The sequence below is a fragment of the Heptranchias perlo genome, chromosome 37 (genome assembly GCF_035084215.1).
Source record: "Heptranchias perlo isolate sHepPer1 chromosome 37, sHepPer1.hap1, whole genome shotgun sequence".
Taxonomy (NCBI): Eukaryota; Metazoa; Chordata; class Chondrichthyes; order Hexanchiformes; family Hexanchidae; genus Heptranchias; species Heptranchias perlo.
The window spans coordinates 5,346,451-5,370,580 of NC_090361.1; the positions used below are offsets into that span (position 1 = coordinate 5,346,451).

The 24,130-nt window shown below is 47.8% G+C and overlaps 1 protein-coding gene across 2 annotated transcripts in view; it reads left to right on the top strand.

Moving 5' to 3' along the window:
* Positions 1 to 7,199: 7,199 nt before the first annotated feature.
* Positions 7,200 to 24,130, top strand: part of trip10a (thyroid hormone receptor interactor 10a) — a 100,232-nt gene continuing 83,301 nt past the window's right edge. For both annotated transcript variants that reach the window (XM_067973022.1, XM_067973023.1), the window contains exon 1: positions 7,200 to 7,447. In XM_067973022.1, the coding sequence (XP_067829123.1) occupies positions 7,424 to 7,447 (24 nt within the window). In that variant the 5' untranslated portion in view covers positions 7,200 to 7,423. The remainder of the gene's footprint in view (positions 7,448 to 24,130) is intronic.

Consider the following 24,130-nt stretch of genomic DNA (forward strand, 5'->3'; position numbering starts at 1 on the left):
ACCTTGGTGGTGAGGTGGAGATCGTTCTGTGACGCCCCTCATTTAACTTTAACCCTAACCCTAACCCCAAGCTGCAGTTCTATATTGTCAGCCGTACAAATATGAGGCTTTTTTAAAAATTTACGTTTCCAAGATCTGAGAAATGCAGACAGATTCTATCCAATAACTTTTCATGTTGTGGCCTGTCTGCGGGGAAATCCTGTTTGGATTGCACAAACGGTGTAGCTATTACAAATCCCACGCTGTTGAGCATCTGTGTTGAAATGTCACTACCAATCATCATTTTCTCTTCTGAAAGTGGGTGATCGATACTGGGAGAATGCCTGGCACCTTTTGGGACTTGGGGCCCAAATGTCAGAGTCTAGACATAGAGTTGGCAGACTATTCAGCTGTGGATAGCATCACAGTGGAAACTAATCCCGTCCCTGCCTACTGTTACCTGCATTTTCCAGCAAGATCACTGGTTAGTAATTGGGAGTGGGACCCCTATCTATTTTGGATTTCTCCCCCTTATCTTCAGCCCTGGTTAAAAAGGGGGAACATCTGTCAGCTGTGGCTCAGTGGGCAGCACTCTCACCTCTGAATCAGAAAGTTGTGGGTTCAAGTCCCACTCCAGAGACTTAAGCACATAAGCCAGGCTGACACTTCAGCGCAGTACTGAGGGAGTGCTGCACTGTCGGAGGTGCCGTCTTTCGGATGAGCCGTTAAACAGAGGTCCTGTCTGCCCTCTCGGTTAAACGTAAAAGATCCCACAGCCCTATTTCGATGAAGAGCAGGGGAGTTCTCCCCAATGTCCTGGTCAACATTTATCCCTCAACCAACATCACTAAAACAGATTATCTGGTCATTATCTCATCGCTGTTTGTGGGATCTTGCTGTGTGCAAATTGGTCTGTCGCGTTTCCTACATTACAACAGTGACGACACTTCAGAAGTACTTCATTGGCTGTAAAGCATTTTGGGACGTTCTGAGGTTGTGAAAGGCGCTATACAAATGCAAGTTCTTTCTTTCCCGCCTGTTACGCAGTGGCTGCTGCTCAGACTGCTCACTTGGGCAAGGTGCCAGAGCAGCAAGAGTCAGCTCCTTCAGAGGAGAGGAGAAAAAGGAGTGGGAGGGAGAAACGAGTGGTGGTGAAGAAACGTTGTGGCCTTTTAGCAAATTAACATCAAAGTGCAAAACATGTGTCGGAAGAGAGTTGCTAAAGTTAGCAGCCAAGTGGGCCAGTGTGCTGATGTGTTGTGCCACAGTATAAAGGGAACTGGCCATATCGATGTGCTGCACTTTGGAATGAAGGCACAAATCAATGTAGAAACCGCTCTTTAATATACACTGGAGCACTGTTGAGCAGATTAAAGGAGAGCAGAGGCTTAAGAAAAGGTCACTGTCCCTCCTTTGAGCTTGAGAATAGCGTGGGACGGGAAGCTTAAAACAGGGGGTGGGATGACAGGATGGGATGTGGACCCCTACCCGGAGGGGGGGGGGGTCCGCTACCTGTGGACCCCTACCCGGAGGGGGGGGGGGTCCGCTACCTGTGGACCCCTACCTGGAGGGGGGGGGGGGTCTGCCACCTGTGGACCCCTACCCGGAGGGGGGGGGGTCCGCCACCTGTGGACCCCTACCCGGAGGGGGGGGGGTCCGCCACCTGTGGACCCCTACCCGGTGGGGGGGGGGGGGGTCCGCCACCTGTGGACCCCTACCCGGGGGGGGGGGGGTCCGCCACCTGTGGACCCCTACCCAGAGGGGGGGGGGGGGGGTCCGCCACCTGTGGACCCCTACCCAGAGGGGGGGGGGGGTCCGCCACCTGTGGACCCCTACCCAGAGGGGGGGGGGGGGTCCGCCACCTGTGGACCCCTACCCAGAGGGGGGGGGGGTCCGCCACCTGTGGACCCCTACCCAGAGGGGGGGGGGGGGTCCGCCACCTGTGGACCCCTACCCAGATGGGGGGGGGGGGTCCGCCACCTGTGGACCCCTACCCAGAGGGTCCGCCACCTGTGGACCCCTACCCAGAGGGGGGGGGGAGGGTCCGCCACCTGTGGACCCCTACCCGGAGGGTGAGTCTGCCTCCCATGGGACAGGAAGGTTAATGACAGAGACATGGAAATTAAAAATGTTACAGTCTAAACCAGTTACTAGTCATTGATAGCAGAACTCACAACCCACAGAGAACAAGACCCATTTTATAGCCCGTAGAACCTGGTTTTAAGTTCGATGGAAATGCAACACAGGAAACTAGCTATTTTAAGCATCAAAACTGCATAAATACATTCAGATTGGTTTTTCCCCTTTTAATTTGACTTCTGAATCATTGCACATCTCAGTAAACTTTGGGGATTAACTGGTACATACCCACACCAGGGTATATTTAATCCTTGTAAACGTATTAATTTCCACCTAAGTTTGCAGAAAATACAGGGTAACTGTTAATTTTTCTTAGACATTTCATTATAAGTGGTAGGTACCTCCAACGTCACAGCTGTTAAAAGTCAACTGACTGAAAATCAGCTGAGCTGCACCGACCAGAAGATCTTAGGTAAGATTCCCAGTTCTGAGTTAGCTGATCTCATCAAGGGGCAGCGATCGGGATGCTCCAATTGCTCTCTCGACGTTCCTGCCCCTGGAGGCGACAGGCTATTTGTAACATCCCAAACCTGACTCAGATCAACTGAACCCAGCACCGTGCATTTACCACTGAACCATTGCGGGTAATTCGTTAATTTAAGAGAAATATATATTTCCTTTATCTTGCCTTCCGTGCAGGCATTAGGGGTGGTTCAATAACTCGCTCCCACAATCGAGGCTCATTTGTGATGCCGTTGTGGTCGAATAGCCTGGCGAAGCTCACTGTCAAAATTTACGCATAAACAATGGTCACTTTAGCCAAGTACCGAAGGGCGACCTGGTGAATTATACCCGAGCAGAAGAGAGAAAAGAATATTGATAAATTAAAGCACATATTTGTGTTGTGTGTGTGATCTGGTGTTGCACGCCTGTAGGAACTGGATTCTGGCAAACAGATGCACTACTATTATAGCCCATTAGGTGGCGCAGGTAATATATCATATGGTGAGGAAAGAGCTTGCATTTATATAGCGCCTTTCACGACCTCAGGACGTCCCAAAGCGCTTTACAACCAATGAAGCACTTTTGAAACGTAGTCACTGTTGTAATGTAGGAAACGCGGCAGCCAATTTGCCCACAGCAAGATCCCACAAACAGCAATGACCTGTTTGATCGGATCTGTTTTAATGATGTTGGTTGAGGGGTAAATATTGGCCAGGGCACCGGGGGAGAACCCCCTCCTTGCTCTTCTTCAAATAGTGTCATGGGATCGTTTATGTCCACCTGCGAGGTCAGACGGGGCCTTGGTTTAACATCTCTTCCGAAAGATGTTTTTGGTACAATGATGAATATTCCATTTGAGTAAATGTTAGTATTTTTCAGGGGGTTTTATGTTTGTTGAGGAACAATCAATTTTAGATGGTACATAGCAACCAGAAAGTATTAAACCAGATTATGTTATATACATAAAAATACTTTTGAGTAATTTCCAAACATTAATAGGATAGGTGCTTTGTTAAGTTTTCCCTCTTTAATTATCTATTTTCCAGGTGTACCCTGCCTTCTTTACCCAAGGGGGCTGACAGACTGTGTCAGTGACCACTGGGGTGAACATGTCACACAGTTCACACTTCCTCCCAGAGAAGAAACACGACAATCCTCGCCTCCTTCCGACACCACCCCCCCCCCCGGCCAAGATTGGGAATAGAGCAGCCCTCCAGTGCCTCGCCCTAGCGGCCGTTGCTTGCACCCGAGCGGAGACGGCGCGGCTCGGCCGACTATTCGACCGCATGGGGCATCACGACCAAGCCCATCCCAATGTCTACAGTCACACACTGGATAACGATCGGGAGCGTGAACCCTGGGTGATTTTCCACCTGCCTAGTCCATGGATACTGAGGCAAGTTGTAGCATCCCTACTGCAGACCCAGCTAAGATCTGGGAATCAAAGTTCAGGTCACCAAGCACTGACTTCAACACTGGGTGTTCGGGTGACCTACCAAAGGTTTCCTTTAAGTCAACATTTTCAATAACTCGCAAGTGGGACCGTGCTGTATTTTTATAAATCGTCCCAAAACATAATTTAACAGGAAAAAAAACATAACAAGAGTGTGAACTTATTCAAAAGAGCTGGAAGCAGCTCGAAACGATCAAGTCCGACAGTAACGGTTGCTTTAAATTTAGAGTTGTGCTTCCAAGCAGTTCTCCTCTGGTCAGCCAAACTCCTCTGCATAAACCTGTAAAGAACCAGTAAAGCCAAAGCACATGGGTTTAGGAATGTGCTAATAGAGGGAGCTACAAGTGGGAAGCTGGTCTCAGGTATCTGTGACTCGGTCTCCATATTACACAGCTGAACAGAGCAAGAATACACAAAATTGACGGGTAGGAAAAGACCAGTTGGTCCATCAAGCCTGCCCCCCACATCATGATGGCTGGAGCATCGTGACTAGACACTTAATATCCCCCCCCCCGCCGGTGCAGCCATGTAATCTCCTGGGAAAGGCAAAAGGAAAAGAGAAAAATCCAGGGCCATTAAGGGAAAGAAATACTCTGGAAAATTCCTCTCCGACCCCCTCAAGTGATCGAAAGCAGACCAGAAGATCACACGGACCGAGTGTTATCGATAAAGACACTTACCTTCCACGTGATGTGATCTCTGCCCCAGTCAGGAACTGGTCCAGCTCCCTCTTGAAGGGCAGAGGGTCAACACCCACCAGACCAGCGGGCAACGCATTCCAGGGGCAAAGAGTAAGGGGACCGACAGCTGACGACGAACCTAAACCGGGGGGCGGGCAGCGGGGTACACATGACGTTCTCCTCAGGCCAAAGCAAATTTAAGGTCAGTACACAGGCATTGGAAAAATGCCTCAAAGGTCTAGACTCTTAATTCAAACAGATTCGACGTAGAATAAAGGCCGCAGTGGTGCGAGGTTATCTGTTCTGGTTAGTTGTGCTTAGGCTGCATCAGGATTGTTTTGGACAGCACGTCCTACTCAGTTATAACCTGGCTGATTTATATTAACCATCCCTTCCCCCGTACTGAAGATAAATAAAATTACATTGTGGGAATTCCATCACACAGAGTACGGCTAATAGAACCAACCCTCCTTTGAGGTTGAGAAAATACATACCATCAGATAGACTCAACACTCCTTATCGCTAATGCAAACTGGGAAAAGCCATCGGAGGGATCAAACTGGCAGAAACGGCATACTGGTCACACCTGATAACAATAGACTGAGCCATGCCTCCTCTCACCTAATGCAGGAAACATAAATTAAAGCCAATAACACAGGGTTCTGATGAAAGGCCATTGACCTTACCTTCCTATCTCCACAGCTGCTGCATAACTTGCAAGGTGTTAAAGAATTACAGTGGTAGCCTGGGCTCAGTGGGTAGCACTCCCGCCTCCTAAGTCAGAAGTTTATGGGTTCAAGCCCCACTCTAGAAGCTTGAGCACAAAATCTAGGCTGACATTTCAGTGCAGCACTGAGGGAGTGCTGCACTGTTGGTGGTGCTGTTTTTCCGGATGAGATGCTAAACCAAGGCTCCATCTGTACTCTCAGATGAATAGAAAAGATCCCATGGCACTATTCAAAGAAGAGCAGGGGAGTTCTCCCTGGTGTCCTGGCCAATATTTATCCCTCAACCAACATCACTGAAACAGATTATCTGGTCATTTATCTCATGATTGTTTGTGGGATCTTGCTGTGTGCAAATTGGCTGCTGCATTTCCTACATTACAACAGTGACTACACTTCAAAGGTACTTAATTAGCTGTAAATCACTTTGGGATGTCCTGAGGTTATGAAAGCTATATAAATGCAAGCTCTTTCTTTTAAAAAAAATACCAATAAAACCAGAATAGGGAGAAATTGTTTCCACTGGCAGGAGGGTCAGTAACCAGTGGACACAGATTTAAGATAATTGGCAATAAATCCAGGGAGGAAAATGAGAATTTCTTTTACACAGCGAGTTGTTCTGATCTGGAATGCACTGCTGAAAGGGCGGTGGAAGCAGATTCAAAAGTAACTTTAAAAAGGGAATTGGATAAATACTTAAAAGGAAACAATTTGCAGGGCTGTGGGGAAAGAGTAGGGGGAGAGGAACTAATTGGACAACTCTTTCAAAGAGCCAACACAGGCACGATGGGCCGAATGGCCTCCTTCGGTGCTGTATGATTCTATAAATGAGGGTGTGTCTGGGGAGCTGCAATGCCAGGAATGGGCCTTAGTCATGCCTGTCAGGACAGTGTCTGGTTTTGATTCTCAATCAGTACTGAGTCAGCCGATCTCAGCCAGTGGTGGGTGGAGGGCTGATGTCTTCTGTCTCCATGTCCCCCGGGGAGAGGCAACTTTCAGCCAAGGTTCTCTCTCCTGATCACTGCTGCAAATGTGAGGGGAGGACAAGGAGTGAGTGTAACTGTGATTCCTTCTTTGTCAGGTAACCTGCTGATACGGTCTAAAGCAAACATGAGGATCATTATTGACATTTGGTCCAGCTGCCGATGGGCTGCCAGCTTCCATTGAATCATTAGGAACAGGAGGAGGCCATTCAGCCCCTTGAGCCTGTTCTGCCATTCAACTAGATCATAGCTGATCTGCATTTACCCACTTTGGTTCCATAACCCTCAATCCCCTTACCGAACAAAAATCGATCGAGCTCAGTTTTGAAATTTTCAATTGACCCCCAGCCTCAACAGCTTTTTGGGGGAAAGAGTTCCAGAATTCACTTTATGTGAAGAAGTGTTTCCTGACATCACCCCTGAACGGCCTAGCTCTAATTTTAAGGTTCTGCCCCTTGTTCTGGACTCTCCCACCAGAGGAAATAGTTTCTCTCTATCTGCCTCATCCAATTGTTTAATCATCTTAAACACCTCAATTAGACCACCCATTAATCTTCAGTACTCGAGGGAATACAAGCCTGGTCTATTGAACCTGGCTTCATAACTTAACCCTTTATGATTCTGGTAAATCAGCCCTGCAACCCCTCCAAGGCCAATAAATCATTCCTGAAGTGTGGTGCACCTTGTATAACTGATATGAGCTTTATATACCCCTGAGTCTGTGTCCTTGCTGTTCCTCCGTGGGCCAGGATGAGGCGCAGTTGAGCTTTTCTAGGCGGATCCGTGTCGGTGACGCGGTGCTGCGCAGCGCAGGGAAACTAACCAGGGCTGGGGAGATGTTTACAGCTTGAAACTTAATTCATAAGTCGAAGTTTTCACAATCAGATTCTGTTCAAAAGAACGAGAGAGCGGAGGAAGGGGAAGAGGTGAGAGAGGGGAAAGAAAGATAAAGAGTCTCCTGGTGTATTTGTTCCTCTCCCTCTCTCTCTTTCAGCCGGAATTAGAAGTTCCTGAAGCATCATGGAGTGGGGTTCGGAGCTTTGGGTGAGTGTGCTGTTAAAATAAGGCTTTAAAGATGCCCTGGGAATGAATGTTCATGGGAAGGCAACTGGCGAGTTTCCTGTCTTGTGTTTGGGGGGAGAAAGTGAGCCTCGCAACTTTCCTCCTCTTAAGAAACGACCCAAGAAAGTTTGTTTTTTGAAAGTTTGTTTGATCCAAATTAGTTTCTTAAAAGTTATAAGTTGTGACCAAACTTAGGTTTTCTCCCTCCCATCTCATGTTTTTGTTGTTGCAGTAAAGAGAGACAAGATTTAAGCTCCCTCTTGCCAGATAGTAAGGATTTGCTGGGATTTTTTTTTTGTTTTAAGGACTCATTTCTCTTGAGTTCCGAAGTGATCGAGTTTCCAGACTTGTCCCTCTGATACTTTAGCGGAGCCTCTTGATCCCTGCCGCTCTCGCAAATTCCCTATCTCAATCCAGGTTTTATTTTTTAAAATGCTGTTTTTTTTTCCCGGTGTGATTTTTTTTTTAATGCCCCTCAACAACCAGGGGGAGAAAAAAACCACTCCCACTAATATTGGAGCTTTTCCAAGTCATTTTTTGTTTGTAAAGAATAAATGTCAAGTTAACTCGTCTTGAAAGCCATTGGCACTTTCCAGTTCGGGGTATGAATGGGAAACTTAAGTGTTTCCATAAAACATTTTGCTGCAATTCTATTTTTTTTTGGAGGGGGTGGGGGGGTGATAAATTTCGACGTTTCTCTCTGTGATTTTGCTTCGTGCCGCCAGAAGGCTTTTCTTGGAGAAATTGTTTTTTTTCTTGTCCCAGCAGATTTGGAGCCAACCATCGACTTGTTTGGTGTGGCTGTTTTTTTTTTGTGTTTTGTTTTATCCTCAGCGGTGTGAATTGGAGCTACACGGACCAGTAATTCGCGCAAAGGACGCTGCACTGAGGCGCCACACACACCTTAACAAGCCTGTAAACAAACAAGAGATTTATTAGGGCTCCTATTGAGTAGTGTCACAGTGGCAGAATCTGAGAGGTTTGCATGTTGGCTCCACTGGGTTGATGTGGCAGTGCTTTCTTAGAATGATACAGCACAGAAAGAGGCCATTCGGCCCATCGTGCCGGTGCTGGCTCTTTTGCACGAGCTGTCCAATTAGTCCCACTCCCCTGTTCTTTCGGAATCACAGCATTAAACCCCTCTCTTACAGCTTTGTGGTGCCCTCTTTATAGCATGTGCACCAGCAGCGGTATTTTTGTTAAGATATCATGTGTACCGGGGCCATGCGTTGGAACAAATCCCATTGCCTTTAAAGGGGGTTATTAACTCGTCGGGGCAAATGTGTCTGTTTACTGGTCCCTTGACTGAAGTCACAGCCAAAAGGGGTAGTTTTTGAATAGGCCTTTGAAGGTGAGGGAAGGTAGCAAACTGAGGGAATTTCAGTGTGCGGGGGCGTGGTGGCTGACAGTCCTGTCACTCACGAGGTGTACAGTAAATTTAGAGCAGTGAAGGTGTGAGCTGGGGCGTGGGATGGGAAAAGTTGGGTCGAGCGAGGCCGCGAAGGAATTTGAAGATAAGTTTTGGAAACTTTTTCACACCGGGTAGTGGAAATTACATAGAATCTACAGCACAGAAACAGGCCATTAGGTCCAACTGGTCTGTGCTGGTTTTATACGAGCTTCCTCCCACTCTCATTACCTCTTCCCACCCTGTCCCCATATCCCCCTATTCCCTACTCCCTCAAGTATGCTTGAAGTCTCCCCTGGAAGTCTGGAACTCTTTCCCCCCCCCCCCCCCCCCCCCCCCCCCCCCCAAAAGGCTGTGAATGCTGGGTCAATTGAAAGGCTGAGATTGATAGAATTTTGTTAGATAAGGGAATCAAGGGATATGGATCAAAGGCAGGTAAATGGAGTTGAGGTACAGATCGGCCATGATCTGATTGAATGGCGGAGCAGGCTCGAGGGGCTGAATGGCCTCCTCCTGTTCCTATGTTCCCCGGTCTCTCTGTCTTGTAAATGAGGGCAAATTTAGCCTCAGACAGAGTCACAATTCACCAGTTCGATCTCTTTGTGAGTAGGTGGCTTCTTGCACAATTCACATTTCTATCTGTTAAGATCACCTTTGTACACAAGCTGCTTTGTATGACTAAGTCTTGGAGTGTCCCTGTGCTGGACCAGCTCACCAGTTATTGGTATTCCCCACAGTACATGGTGGAATCTTGTTTCTCACGAAAGTATTCACTATATTGAGAGTTAATCATGCTGATGTATTGGGTTAAACATCCGCTCAGTTCACCTCTAGCTGCTTTGATGTCAAGCTATACATCGCTGCCGATACTGGGCCTCCTGTTTTATTGATATGAGTTTCAATAACTGAGCCGTACAGACCGGAAATGTCCCAGCATTGATCACCCAGTGTGCGCTGAGTAATCTCAGGCAGTGTGTCAGGAGGCCTGCTCCAGTGGAATGCAGCGCCCTGGGTTAGGGTGGGAAAACCGGCCAGGGATCCCGCTCCTGATTGTTACTCGGTGACTCCTGGAAATGCACGGACTTGGATGTTGGATGAGGACAGAATTGTGTTTAGGTGTGATGGCTCATGTGGTTGATTAGCCTGCGAACAGTCGCCGCCTGAGAAAGGAAGCACTTGCATTTATATAGTGCCTTTCACAGCCTCAGATTGTCCCAAAGCGCTTTACAGCCAATGAAGTACTGTTTGTAACTGTGGTCACTGTTATAATGTAGGGAAATGTGGCAGCCAATTTACGCACAGCAAGATCCCACAAACAGCAATGCGACACTGATCATATAATCTGTTCTCGGTGATGTTAGCTGAGAGATAAATATTGGCCGGGACACCGGGGAGAACCCCCCCTCCCGGAGAACAGTCACTTGGGCACAGCACTGGGGGCCAAGCTGCACTTGTGAAATGGTACCCCTGGAGTCAGCACCGTCAGGAAAGGAAGGGCAGGGAGGGGGCTAAGATATTGGCGGGAGGGTAGAAGAATCGACAGGCTCCGCCGCAGGCATATTAGCGAAGAGAAATCGAGCGATCCTTCGGACAGAAATTGGGGAAATGGCTGAACAGAGAGGCTCCCTTAATTAGTGTCTTGATGTAAAATCTTTTACAGAACACGCAAAGCTCCAGGTCACTAAGTTGAATTGCAGTAGATGACAGAGTCAACTTCAAATGTCTGAATTCTATACACTCGTCCGATGACTCTCAAGACTGAGGTTGCTAGATTTTTGTTAGGTAAGGGTACTGGGGATATGGCGCCAAGGCAGGTAAATGTAGAAGGACATGCTGATAGGGTTTGATGAAGAGGGGAGGGAGGAGGCTCGTGTGGAGCATAAACATCAGCATAGACCAGTTGGGCCAAACTGTGCTGTAAATTCTATTTAAAAAATGGAGTTGAGTCACAAGGATCTAATTGAATGGGGGAGCAGGCTCGAGGGGCTGAATGGCCTCCCCCTGCTCCTAATCTGGAGGACTGCTGCTTTCTCTGCTGATTGCGGGTCCAGAGACCGATTTTTGATCTTGTCGCTAAATTAGAATGAACGCATTCATAAATTTAAAGGAAAGTAATTTAAGGACTCGTGTGGAGACCAGAGATTAAAGTACTTTGGGAACATGTTTTTACTGATGTGTGGGACACTTCTTATAAACAAGTAGTAATTTTATGCAGTGTTATTTCATTCAGTTACATGCCAAGAATTTGCTCAGTGTAAACAGGTTTTGACGTGCCTGAGTTCACTAGAGTGGTGTCCAGTGTTTTAATGAAATTGCTCAGGATGGCTGTTACTTTTGAAGTGCAGTCACTGTTGTAGGTAAACACGCAGCCAAGTTGTGCACAGCAAGGTCCCACCACCATCAATGAGATAAGTGACCAGATAATCTGATTTTGGTGGTGGTGTTTGAGGGATGGATGATGAAGCCAGGTCACCGGGAGAACTCCTGTGGGATCTTTTACATCTACCTGAGCATCCCAGATTTTCATCGCTGCACCATTGGCGGCCGTGCCTTCAGCTGCCTAGACCCTAAGGTCTGGAATTCCTTCCCTAAACCTCTCCGTCTCTCTACTGCTCTCCTTTTTAAGACGCTTCTTAAATCCAACTCAAATTTTGTTTGGTTACGCTCCTGTGAAGCACCTTGGGACGTTTTACTACGTTAAAGGTGCTATATAAATGCAAGTTGCCAGTCTAGGTTATGTGCTCAAATCTCTGGAGTGGGGCTTGAACTCATGGAGGTGAGAGTGCGACCACTGAGCCAAGACTGGCACTTAAGGCTATGCATGCTCCCCGACACAGGTTTCTTGCAGGGAGAAGCCGGGCTGGGCTCAGAAATGTTCCCATACCTTCGATTGCCACCACTAGCTTAGTGCTCGTTTAGTGCGCTGCTATTCTGTGTTGTGAAGTTGGTACTTTTTAATTAGCTGAGAATCTCACTCCAGTGACTCTCCCTTCTTGACTGAAATAAAAACAGGAAATGCTGGAGAAGCTCAGCAAGTGAGGTAGCATCTGTGGAGAAAGAAACAGAGCTAACGTTTCAGGTCGAAGACCTTTGGTCAGAACTGAAGAAGTTGGAGGTGGTATTTGCACCTTTTATGTCGCTGCTCCAGTTTCTCTCCCCTTCTGATTTTAGACTAGGATGTGGTTCCATAGGTGGCAGGTGCCATCCAGTACCATGTTCAAATCACCATTGTTCACGTGAGCCCATCTGGTGATGGTCAACAGGCCGCTTGGACTGTTGGGGAGGTATCTCAGCTGAGCTCAATACTGTCCTCGCCCGTCGTCTGCAGGAGTCACTGGGTAGTGATCAGAAATAGGAATCCTGGTTGATTTATGTTTTCTTCCTTCCCTGGAATACTAAGGCCAATTGTAGAAGCCTTACTGGCTGAGGTCAGCTAGCTTAGTACACACCAGGGATTACATAGGAACAGGAGTAGGCTATTCAGCCCCTCAAGCCTGTTCCGCCATTCCATCCGATCATGGCTGATTTAGCCTGGAACTTGCCTGGTTTGTGTAGCTCATGCCCCATGCTGGACAGTATATTTACCAGACGAGCCCTTTCATCCATCCGTGTTTTAGGAAGCATCTAAGATTATTGCAGCGAGCATCAGGTTTTTCCAGTAACTTTTTTAATGGACAGTAAATATGGATGCAGTGGTTGCACTGCCCACCGAATATGGTGCTGGAGACCCATGAATCTTTTTGTTTGGCCTAAACGCAAATACATAGATCATTAGTAGCGCTCTCCTGGAAAAATGGAAGACTTGAGGATGTGACAGGAGAACGTTCACAGAAAGAAGCTCTGTTTTGCTCTTGGGCTGCTCAGTTGGAGAAAGCAACACTTTAGAATTGCAGAAATGGAAATTTCTTTGAGGAATAGGGTAGGATTTCCATTTGTTTGTACCTGGGAAGATCCATTAGTCAAATAGAAAGCCCAGGAGTGATGTCAAATTGGAAGTCTTGGTAGGCCTGCTTAGTCTGAATTACTTGGGGACATCAGGTCTTAAGTTGATTTATAGGAGGTACTTTATCTAGATTCTCCAAGGTTTAAATTATAAGGAGAGATTTTTTTTATTTATTCGTTCATGGGATGTGGGCGTTGCTGGCGAGGCCGGCATTTATTGCCCATCCCTAATTGCCCTTGAGAAGGTGGTGGTGAGCCGCCTTCTTGAACCGCTGCAGTCCGTGTGGTGACTGTTCTCTCCCACAGTGCTGTTAGGAAGGGAGTTCCAGGATTTTGACCCAGCGACGATGAAGGAACGGCGATATATTTCCAAGTCGGGATGGTGTGTGACTTGGAGGGGAACGTGCAGGTGGTGTTGTTCCCATGTGCCTGCTGCCCTTGTCCTTCTAGGTGGTAGAGGTCGCGGGTTTGGGAGGTGCTGTCGAAGAAGCCTTGGCGAGTTGCTGCCATGCATCCTGTGGATGGTACACACTGCAGCCACTGTGCGTCGGTGGTGAAGGGAGTGAATGTGTAAATAAACTAGGATTGTATTCCCTGGAGTATGGAAGGTTAAGGGATGATTTGATTGAAGTTTTTAGGATTTTGATAGCGTAGATGGAGAGAAACTTTTTCCACTGGTGGGGGAGTCCCAGACATGGGGATTAACCTTTTAAAATCAAAGCTAGGCCATTCAGGAGAGAAGTTAGCAAACACTTCTTCACACAAAAGGTGGTAGAAGTGTGGAACGCTCTCTCCCACAAAAAACAGTAGATGCTAGCTAAGGGTATTAAGAGATATGGAGTTAGGATACAGATCAGCCATGATCTCATTGAATGGCTCGAGGGGCTGAATGGCCTGTCCCTGTTCCTCTGTGTGGAGCAGTCTGAAGAAACACATTGTCCCTTGTAGTCACCCCGGCTTGCTTCAGTTGAAAGCTGCCTTATCTTCTCTGCACATGTCTGTTCCTTGGATCACGAGGTCTGTTGATTGCTGTCAGCCCTCTCGCCTGCGGGAACTTCCTGTTCCTGCACTTTCTGCCAATTCCATTGTAACGAGATTAGCAACGAACATTGGAGCCGGCTATCTGAGGCTGGGTTGGCCCCACAGCTAAATGGGATTTACTGAACCCCTGTCACGTTCTGTGTACTGCGGTTGAATTTGTAAATGGGGATTTTTGAAAGTGCACTAAAGATGTGATTCCTTCCCCCCGCGCCCCCCCTCCCCCAAAACCCTGTCCCAGCAGGACGGATATTTGTTCTTAATTGAAATTCCAACAAGAAGCAGAGACTGGGTGCGGGACATTCAGGTCATGACAGAACCTTAATGAACCTAACTTCCTTCTTTGATACGACAGAAGTAAATGGAGAGGGTATTGACATCAAGAACCAGACTTTTGGTGCCTACCCTGTTATGTTTTAGAAATTTCCTGGAGGTTCGATCTAAATAGCTGGTAACCCCTTCTCCTCATCCCTCCCGCACCCCCCCCAAAAACACTGCATGTTAGTTCCCACCACACTCGCTTAAGATGAGCTGATATCCCCGTTTGACCCAATGCCCTTTCAAATTGCTCCGCATAAAGAGATGGCAGCTACAGTTATCAATAATGGTGTCACGTCCGGTTTAATGATTTCGAAGAAAGAGTCAGGCTTTACTACTGATGATAAACACTCACGAGTAATTAGTTTTCTCATGTAGTTTGCGTTTACATAACCATTAACAAAGCCACGGTCCCTGTTAGGGGACGTGGGTTACAGGCATGGCCAGGCCTGGTAAGCGTGTGCGAGTCAAACCAAAAGGGTCAGCCTGGAGACCTCTTGCATGACCACACTCCGTGTTGGTATGGGAGATGGCTGGAAGTCATTGCACATTGAATGACGTCCTCTTAGCTCTGTCTGAGGTGACAAATGAACGGCTGGTCTAGTAGGTTCTGCTGTAGCTTTTGGCAAGATCCTGTGCTGAGGGCTTATAAGTTCCCCAACTAAAGCAAGAGAGAGTTGTGGGTGCAAGTCCCACTCCAGACATTTGAGCACATAAATCGCTTCAGCGCAGTACTGAGGGAGCACTGCACTGCCAGTGGTGCTGTCTTTCGGGTGAGATGTTAGTTTTGCGGTCTTAGGGAGAAATTAGAGAGGATTAACCAGCCAAGCCCAAGTCTAATACTCTGTGACTGAGTGTTGGGGCTCTGAAGCAACACACCTTCCCTCTCCTGCACAGTACAACACACAGTAAAACTATTTAACTTAATGCTTGTCCGGTCATTCCACAATCGATGAGTTAGGCTTTTGTTTTTTGTTGCAATACTTTGCTATTATCCCCGATTTTCTTCGCTCCACCATTGGCGGCCGTGCCTTCAGCTGCCTGGGCCCTGAGCCCTGGAATTCCCTCCCGAAACCTCTCCGCCTCTTTATTAAGACGCTCCTTAAAACGTACCTCTCTGACTAAGCTTGTGGTCACCTGTCCTAATATCTCCTTGTGTGTCTCGGTGTCAAATTTTGTTTGATAATCGCTCCTGTGAAGCGCCTTGGGATGTTTTACTACATTAAAGGCACTGTATAAATGCATGTTTTTAACTAAAGAAAAGGCAGGGGGCCAGTCGCGGGCGTCCGGCACTCTGTGCAGGGACCAGCCTGGTGATGCAGAGTGTAAAAAGTTGATGTACAGAGGTCACTCACTCTCAACACTCAAAAAATCCTCCGAAGCTCTTTGAAATAATGCTGGTCCAATTCCTAGGATAGTGGGATGCTTATTAACCCCGAGGAGTTTGCGTGGGAGTAAATGGGCATTGTGGTAATTCTCTTTTACCCACTTCCCCCGCCTCGGGGGGGGGGGGGGGGGGGGGGGGAAGAGATTTGGCTGGCACTGGGGGTGTGGACAAGATTTCCAGTTTAAAATTCCCCACATGAATGGAAAAAATTCCCCTCAGGGTTCAGCCTGTGAGCTCGGAGCTGGAAGGACAGGATGTTTGTATTTGAGGGTTTTCTGTTTTCCCCCTCCCCCCAGTGTGTTCCTGGTGGGACTTGGGCTTTCCGAATTCAACAAGCTTTTGTTCGCTCTCACTGTGGAGGTTGAGCAGCCTGGCGAAAAGGCTGTGCTCTTCAGATCATTGTCTTCCGCTTTACATATTTACCCACATTCCTGACGAGTTCTTCAGTTACTGTAACCGAGGGCCCAGGCTGCTTTCTGGGTAACTCAAGATCACCGATTCAAGTGAGCTGCTTGTTTCCATGACGATTTTAAAAGGGGGCGAAACTCGCACCGTCACACGAAACCATGGCTCTTCAGCACCAAGTAAAACCTTCCCCCCCACCCCCCCCACCCCGGTGTCTCTTCCCTTTTGTCCCCTTCCTCTGCTGAAGGCCTTGGCTGCTCTTGCGCGATGCCAGCTCGCCACAATGTCCGCTCTTGTGTAAGCTTAGAGGGTGAGTATCGGCCGGTTATTAGATTGGGGGGAGGGCGTATCGCAGCTGAGCACAACCCCGCTGACCGTCATCCGTGCCCACCCTTTCCTTCCTGGCTAGCGATCAGGAGCAAGGACCCTGACTGATTTTTATATTTTTTTTCCCCCTCCTCGTTAGGCCAGTTGTAGTCCCTCCTACTGCTGTCTAGGCTACGGTCAATGAACTCATCGACAGACCTGGGAAACAGATAAGGAGAAACGTGTGCACTGATCCTCTCCAGACCTTCCTTCTGACTGCTAGAATGATGGCGCTCTCTCGCTGCTCCCAGTTCACCAGGACGATACCTGGGCTAAAAGGGTTAAATTACGAGGGCAGGTTGCATGGACTTTTGAAATGTTCAATTAACTCAACAGCTTTTTGGGGGAGAGTTCCAGATTTCCACTACCCCTTGTGTGAAGAAATGCTTCCTGACGTTACCCCTGAATGGCCTAGCTCTAATTTTAAGGCTTTGCCTCCTTGCTCTGGACTTCCCCACCAGAGGAAATAGTTTCTCTCTATCTACCCTATCAAATCCTTTAATCACTTCAATTAGATCACCCCTTAACTGTGCACAAAATCTGTGCCTGATTTAAGATTGCAGAAACAGCAGTGAGATGAAGGGCCAGTGGATCTGTTTCTGGTTGTATGGGCTGAGGGGGGGGGAATGTTGGCCAGGACACGGGACAAACTCCCTGCCCTTTTCCAAAACGTGTTCTGACGCCTTCAGTGCCCATCAGTAGTTAAAGATCAGAAGGATGGCACCTGTAACCAGTGACACTCCCTCAGTACTGCGCTACAGTATCAGCCTAGATTAGAAGCTCAAACTTTTGGGATGGGGCTCAAATTTACAACTTGCACCCTTCTGAAAGGAAGAAAGACTGGCATTTATATTGCGCTTTTCATGACCTCTGGACGTCCCAAAGTACTTTACAGCCAGTGACGTACTGTTCAAAGTACAGTCACTGTTGTAATATAGGAAACACGGCAGGCAATTTGTGCACGGTAAGGTCCCAGACCGAGATCATCTGTTTTTTAGTGATGTTGGTCGAGGGATAATTATTGACCAGGACACGGGTGAACTCCCCTGATCCCAGCGGTAAGAGTGTTACCGACTGAGCCAAGCTGACGCTCGACAATGGGAAAAGGTGGGGTGACAGCTGGTGATGCACCTGACATAATTCAGAGCAGTTTGTGAAAAAGGATCCAACCCAAAGCCTTACCTTGTCCATCCTCTCCGTAGATGGTGCCTGCTCTTTATGGTTCCAGTATTTTCTGTTCTTGTTTCAGATTTCCAGCATCTGCAGTTTTTTTTTGCCTTTGGTTCATGATTTGGACTTTATCTGACTTTAGTTAAGTCTTAGTGTGCCTTTTCTGAGGTGAGCTGATGGGTGCACTGGTGCCACTGTATTCATAGATGGGAACTAGTTGTCTTGTAATCATAGAATGTTACAGCACAGAAGGAGGCCATTCGGCCCATCATGCCTATGCCGCCTCTTTGACCCTATCCAATTAGTCCCACTTCCCCTGCTCTTTCCCCATAGCCCTGCAAATTTTTCCCCTTCAAGTATTTATCCAATTCCCTTTTGAAAGTCATTATTGAATGTTTTAATTGAAGCAGGTAGTTCAGTTGTGTCAGAGAATTAAATGTGAACTAATCTGGAATAAGTCTGAGCTCAGTTGGTTGACCCCACATTGGCATGTCACTTCAAGTGACCGCTTGACTCAGTTGGCAGTGATCTCTCACCTCCTGGTTATGGACTCAAGCCTCGCTCCAAAGCTGACATTTCGGTGTAGTACCGAGGGAGCGCTGTCAAAGCTACCATCCTTCTGATGAGAAATTAAACCCAGGCCTTGTCTCCAGGTTCTGGTGGTTTAGACGGAGGTTTTAATTAAAAAAAACCTATGGCATTATTTCAAAGTCGAGCAGGGAGTTCTCCGAGCCAATACTTGTCCCTCGTTAAGTCCAATTCTTTTCTCATCCAATGTTCACTCTTGTACACTTTCCAACACTGGATAATCCTGAGTGGGGACCTTGGCTGATGTTCCTCACCCCCTCAAAAGCCCAGGGCACTCTGATGCCATAAGTAGCCTCTCCATTCCTGTCCTTACTGAGATTGGTTAACTCAGCACTGACCTGGGTGCAACTTGGGACTTTGTGGATTGGTGGCTCAGTTTCAATCTCTGTACTAATCTAAAAGATGCAGTCAACTTGCACGTGACTTGCGATTAATACTTCCAGCCTGACACAGGAATGCACTTCCGACATAAAAGATTATGTATTTATATAACAACCACTCCTGTACAAGAAGTTTGCCATTGACACTGGAGAACGGGCATTTAAGTTTAAGTTAGGTCAAGTTAAGTCAAAAACTAAAAAAGGCTATTTGGCCCATCTAGGTTCACCCTGTCTGACATGCGATTACATTTTGAATATCTCTCCCTGTTGATTTCTCCATCTTACCTGCTGGATGATTCCAAACCCGTTATTGAGTAAAGACGTTTATTTTCTAAGGTTGTTTTAAATTTACTTTCTGTCTGTTTTCGGACTTGCCTTGCAGTAATATAGAGTTCACCTTCTCTGAGCCGTTAGTACACAGCGTGTGATTTATCTTTTGTGTCTTGATTAATGAACCTTTCAGTAAACGCCTGCCGTTATCTTCAGATCTTGTGGTCCGTCCGGCACAAAGTCACTTTCTCCATTTATAACGTGGCGATTTGTTGCCGGGAGCGTGCGGTAGCCATGCCACCCTGAGCTTTTGGCACGTCACACATTGATGCAGTAGCCGCCAACTGTGCGCTTAAAGGGTTGGCAGAGAGTGGCAATAGTTGACTCCCTCTGATCGCTCAGTGCGCCATGTGGCGGCCATCCAGACCACAAAGCCAAGGTTCGATCCCGAGTCGCAGCCGAGTTAGTTGATCTCGGCAGGGTTGACGGTAGAGCTGCTATAATTGGCCTGGGTCGGGGGAGAAGGGGAAGAATCAGCCGGGGTTCCCGCTGAATTTGGATGTAAGGCGTGTCTGGGATTAGGATCGGCTGTGATACATGTGTGTCTAGTCAATAGCCCAGCCTCCAACAAATTTGCATTTATGCCTTAAACATAGTAAAATGTCCCAAGGCGCTTTACAGGTGCGTTATCAAACAAAATTTGACACCGAGCCACATGAGATATTAGGATAGGTGATCAAAGGCTCGGTCAAAGAGATAGGTTTTAAGGAGCATCTTAAAGGAGGTGGTGAGAGAGAGAGATATTTAGGGAGGGAATTCCAGAGCTTAGGGCCCAGGCAGCTGAAGGCACGGCCGCCAATGGTGGAGCAATTAAAATCGGGGATGCGCAAGAGGCCAGAATTGGAGGAGTGTTTGTCGCTAAATGAATCTTTCTTTTCAATCAACAATGTACAAAATAAGCTGGAAGGTAACCTCCAACAACTCAATCAGAATGCTCACCTGCAGCCCCCCCCCCAATTTCACAAGATGCAAGGTCATATGCAAATGGCAGCCTCACCCTACTGGGTCCAGTACAATGGTTCCAATGCAGAGTGTTGGCCCTGAGGTCGATGGCCCATGGTGCTGTGTGTCCCACTGCCATTGTTGGCTGAGGGTGGTGGTTATATGGGACAGCAAGAAGAAAGGAAGATAAACATGTATTTATATAGCGCCTTTCATGATCTCAGTACGTCCCAAGTCACTTTGCAACCACTGATGTATTTTTGAATTGTAGTCATCGTTGTAATGTAGGAAATGTGGCAGCCAATTTGCACACAGCAAGGTCCCACAAACAGCAATGTGATAATGACCAGATCATCTGTTTTAGTGATGTTGGTTGAGGGATAGATATTGGCCAGGACACCGAATATTGCCAATGGATCTTTTATGTCCACCTGAGCGAGCAGACAGGGCCTCAGTTTAACGTCTCGTCTGAAGGACAGCATCTCTGACAGTGCAGCACTCCCTCAGTACCGCATTGAAAATGTTAGCCTGAATTTTGTGCTCAAGCCTCTGGAGTGGGACTACGAACCCACAGCCTTCTGACTCGGAGGTGAGGGTGCTACCAACTGAGCCACAGCTCAAGGAGAGGCGTGTTGGTGCCAAAAGTCCCCCAGTGTATTTTTTTTGGGCACCGTTTCCAGAATGGGTGAACTGGTCCCTTTTGTGTTTTGTAACAAGCCAGTTTAAATCGTCAGTGTTGGGCCATTTGTTCCATACCCAGTCAGGATTCTTGGAATTTGCTATTTCCCCTCCAACTGTTTCTTTCCTTGCTCCCGTTTGTTTTGTTGAAGACGCGCACTCGGATGCCATTCTGTGGACACGAGCTGTCCTCCAGTACATCAACCAAGTTTCTTTTATTGGTTCATGGGATGTGTGCGACAATGGCAAGGCCACATTTATTGCCCATCCCTGGTTGCCCTGAAGAGGCGGTGGTGGGCCTTCTCATTGAACCACTGCAGTCCTTGTGCTGATGGTTCTCCCATTATGTCAGGTAGGGAGTGCCAGGATCTTCATCCAGCGACGATGAAGGAATGGCGAATAGTTATCCCAAGTCATGATACTGTGTGACTTGGAGGGAATCTTGGAGGTTATTTTTGTTAGGCAAGGGTATTAAGGGTTATGGAACCAAGCTGGGTAGATGGAGTTAAGATACAGATCAGCCGTGATTTGATTGAATGGCGGAACAGGCTCGATGGGCTGAATGGCCTCCTCCTGTACCTATGTTCGTATCCTGTGTGGCCGTTAGTAGTTCCTATTTATATTGGGCTTATTAGCACGCCAGTGCTGCCGGCTTCTGATGACTGGGGAACTTGCAGCCGAAGGAAACACCCAAAGTAAACTGTTTTGATGCGGCTGGAAAGGCCTATTCCTCCATTGGATCTTTCCATGCACACCAGCCTTACCGAATCAGGATAAGTTTGGTTTTTGGGTGGCCGGTGGCTACGTGAGCCGGCCGCACGGACGCGACGGTAAGCCCGACACAAAAGCAGTCATTCACTGGGAACCTAGATGGTCTTGGCAGGCTTATTGAACCACCAAGGCCGAAAGATGAGGGGGGGGGGGGAACAGAGGAGAATTTATTTTAGCAGTAGTCATATGATACAGATCAGCCATGATCTCATTGAATGGCAGAACAGGCTCGAGGGGCTGAATGGCCCCTCCTGTTCCTATGATGAACTAAGAAGCTCTGCTAATTTGATTTACTGCACCCTATCCTCCTCAAAAATCTTAGGGACGCACGGGCCCCTTGTTGCCTCCCCCACCCCCTCAATGCTGCCCAGGCTGGGATTGGTTAACTCTGCACCGAACTGAGATTGATCCCGAGATTGAACACAGCACTAATCCATCTCCAATCCCTGGGATCTGTAGGTCCCTTTTGGTGAACTGTAGGAAATTGAGTTTGTCTGAAATCTTTGGGATTAAAAAAATGAGAAACAATTTGATAAATGAGTCCATGATGTTCGCCAAACTATTTTGACCCTGAAATGCATAAAATCGACTCCTGGTGATATTTATTTATTTGTAATTGTCATGGCAACGATAGATATCACTTCATATGATTCTGGCAGGCTAGTTCATTGTGTGAGTGTCTTTTTTTCTCTCTCTCTCTCTCTCCCGTACTTTCTCGCTCTCTTTTCCCTTTTTTTTACCGTCTGTCTTAAGCTCCTTTTTTAGTATTGCTTCAGTACTGTGTTGGTGTTGCACGTCTTGTGGAGCTGGTGGCAGCCTCCGAAACACATTTGTTCCTCAAGAACGCCGACGGTGGCAAATTCAGCCAGTTTACCTTCGGTTTTGCCTCCAGTTGCGTCAGACCCGTGCGGAGGAGCCGGGGTTTGGGGGTGCCCACAAGAACCCAATGCAGGAGCAGCTCCAAGTGCCTCTCGCTACCACTCCAGCTTCCTAATAGACCTGATCGCAAGCAGGAAGTCGAAATCAGAAGCAGATGGGGGTCAGCCAGATGTTTTACGTGGCCTTTTCTCTCCCGTCCCCTGGCCTGTTGGAGCTATGATGGATGGGCACCTTTCCAGAAGTGATTCAGTGAAACGTGCACACCCTTTGGCAGTGGTGGGGTTGGTGTTGAAACTAAAAGGGTTTTGGTGGGGCGGGGGGGGGGGAAAGAGAAAGAAAGAGAGAGAAAGGACAGCTCGCAAGCACCAGAGTGATTTCCTGAGTGAACGTCTGTGAATGATAGCAGCAGTGGAGGGTTTTAATTGCAAGGGTAAAGGATCCACTCATAACCTGATCTTGTACAGAGCGGTCCTCGAAACAAACTGCTCTGTACTGCCAGTGTTTTTACTGCTGTCCGAGTAAAACTGTTTCTGTTTAAGGCCGCCTCCTCTTCCCCTGGGTTGGCTCAGCTGGTTAAATGCGCCAACCTCGTTTTGGGCAAAGCCGCACAGACCTTTGCGACAGGATCTGTGCTGTCTCCAAACAACACCCCTCCCTATCTCTGTAACCTCCTCCTGCCCTCCGAGATCTCTGCGCTCCTCCAATTCTGGCCTCTTGCGCATCCCCCCCCCCCCCCCCCCCCGATTTTAATCGTTCCACCATTGGCGGCCGTGCCGTCAGCTGCCTGGGCCCTAAGCTCTGGAATTCCCTCACTAAACCTCTCCGCCTCTCTTACTTCTCCTTTTTTAAGGTGCTCCTTAAAACCTACCTCTTTGACCAAGCTTTTGGTCACCTGTCCTAATATCTCGTTATGTGGCTCGGTGTCAAATTTTGTTTGATAATCGCTCCTGTGAAGCGCCTTGGGATGTTTTACTACGTTAAAGGAGCTATAATTAATGCAAGTACTATAAACAATGTGGTGCTGGTGTCTCCGGAGGCCCCAGGACTCCATCACAGCTACGTCTGACGGTGTTGGATGCTGGTGGTCACCGTGCAACATTAGAGAACGGCTTCCATTGCTATATAAGATGGTATTGCATTTGATGCTCGTGTAGTTTGCATCACGAAGACCGATGCCCATGTGGCAGCTCCTCATGTTTATCATGTTTACGTTGGTACAACTGGCTTCTTTATCCCAATGGCAAAATCGTAGGCCCACGTTTTTCACTCTCTGTTCAGAAGCCCCAAAGGTACAAGCTCCTGTAAACCTTCATCTGGGTGACTGGCCAACATCTCGAGTGGGGGAGGAGGAGGGAATCCGACTGTTAGGCTGATAGGTTACTGCAGTACCCTTAACTTCTCTCCTTGCTCTCAATGAGTTGTTAACAGGTTTTTGAAGTTTTTATGACGTGACTATGGGCCATTAGCGGGTGTTTAATGGTGCGGAATGCAGGATGTGAGGGTGCCAGGCTGAATTGTAGCGCAGGAAATTCAACTCCAACAGCTTGACGCTAATTGCTCCCATCTCCCCCAGCGGAATCTTTTGCTTCTCTCGTGTCTGCAAGGATGATGCACAGTTGCCTGACTGAGGCCTGTTGAGTGTCCCAGCCTGCTGCTGCGGTAGTGGATCACTGTGTTTGTTTCCCACTCTGCAGCACCTGCTCCTTCTGTCCCCCTTCTCTCTGCAAATCTTCCACAAGCTCTTTACGGTATGTTTCTTCGGCCCAATCCTCCCTTTCCCATCGTCTGTTTGGCGTCCTCCTCACCCTCTTCTAAAACACTTAGACAAAGGCAATCCCCTACGTGACTGGTGCCATATAAATGTAAGTTGCTGGGGTAACCTGCCAACATAGAATCTTAGATTGATGCAGCACAGAGGGAGGCCATTCGGCCCATTGTGCATGTGCTGGCTCTTTGAAAGAGCTGTCCCATTCTCCTGCTCTTTCCCCATTGCCCTGCAAATTTTTCCCCTTCAAGTATTTATCCAATTCCCTTTTGAAAGTTATTATTGAATCTGCTTCCAC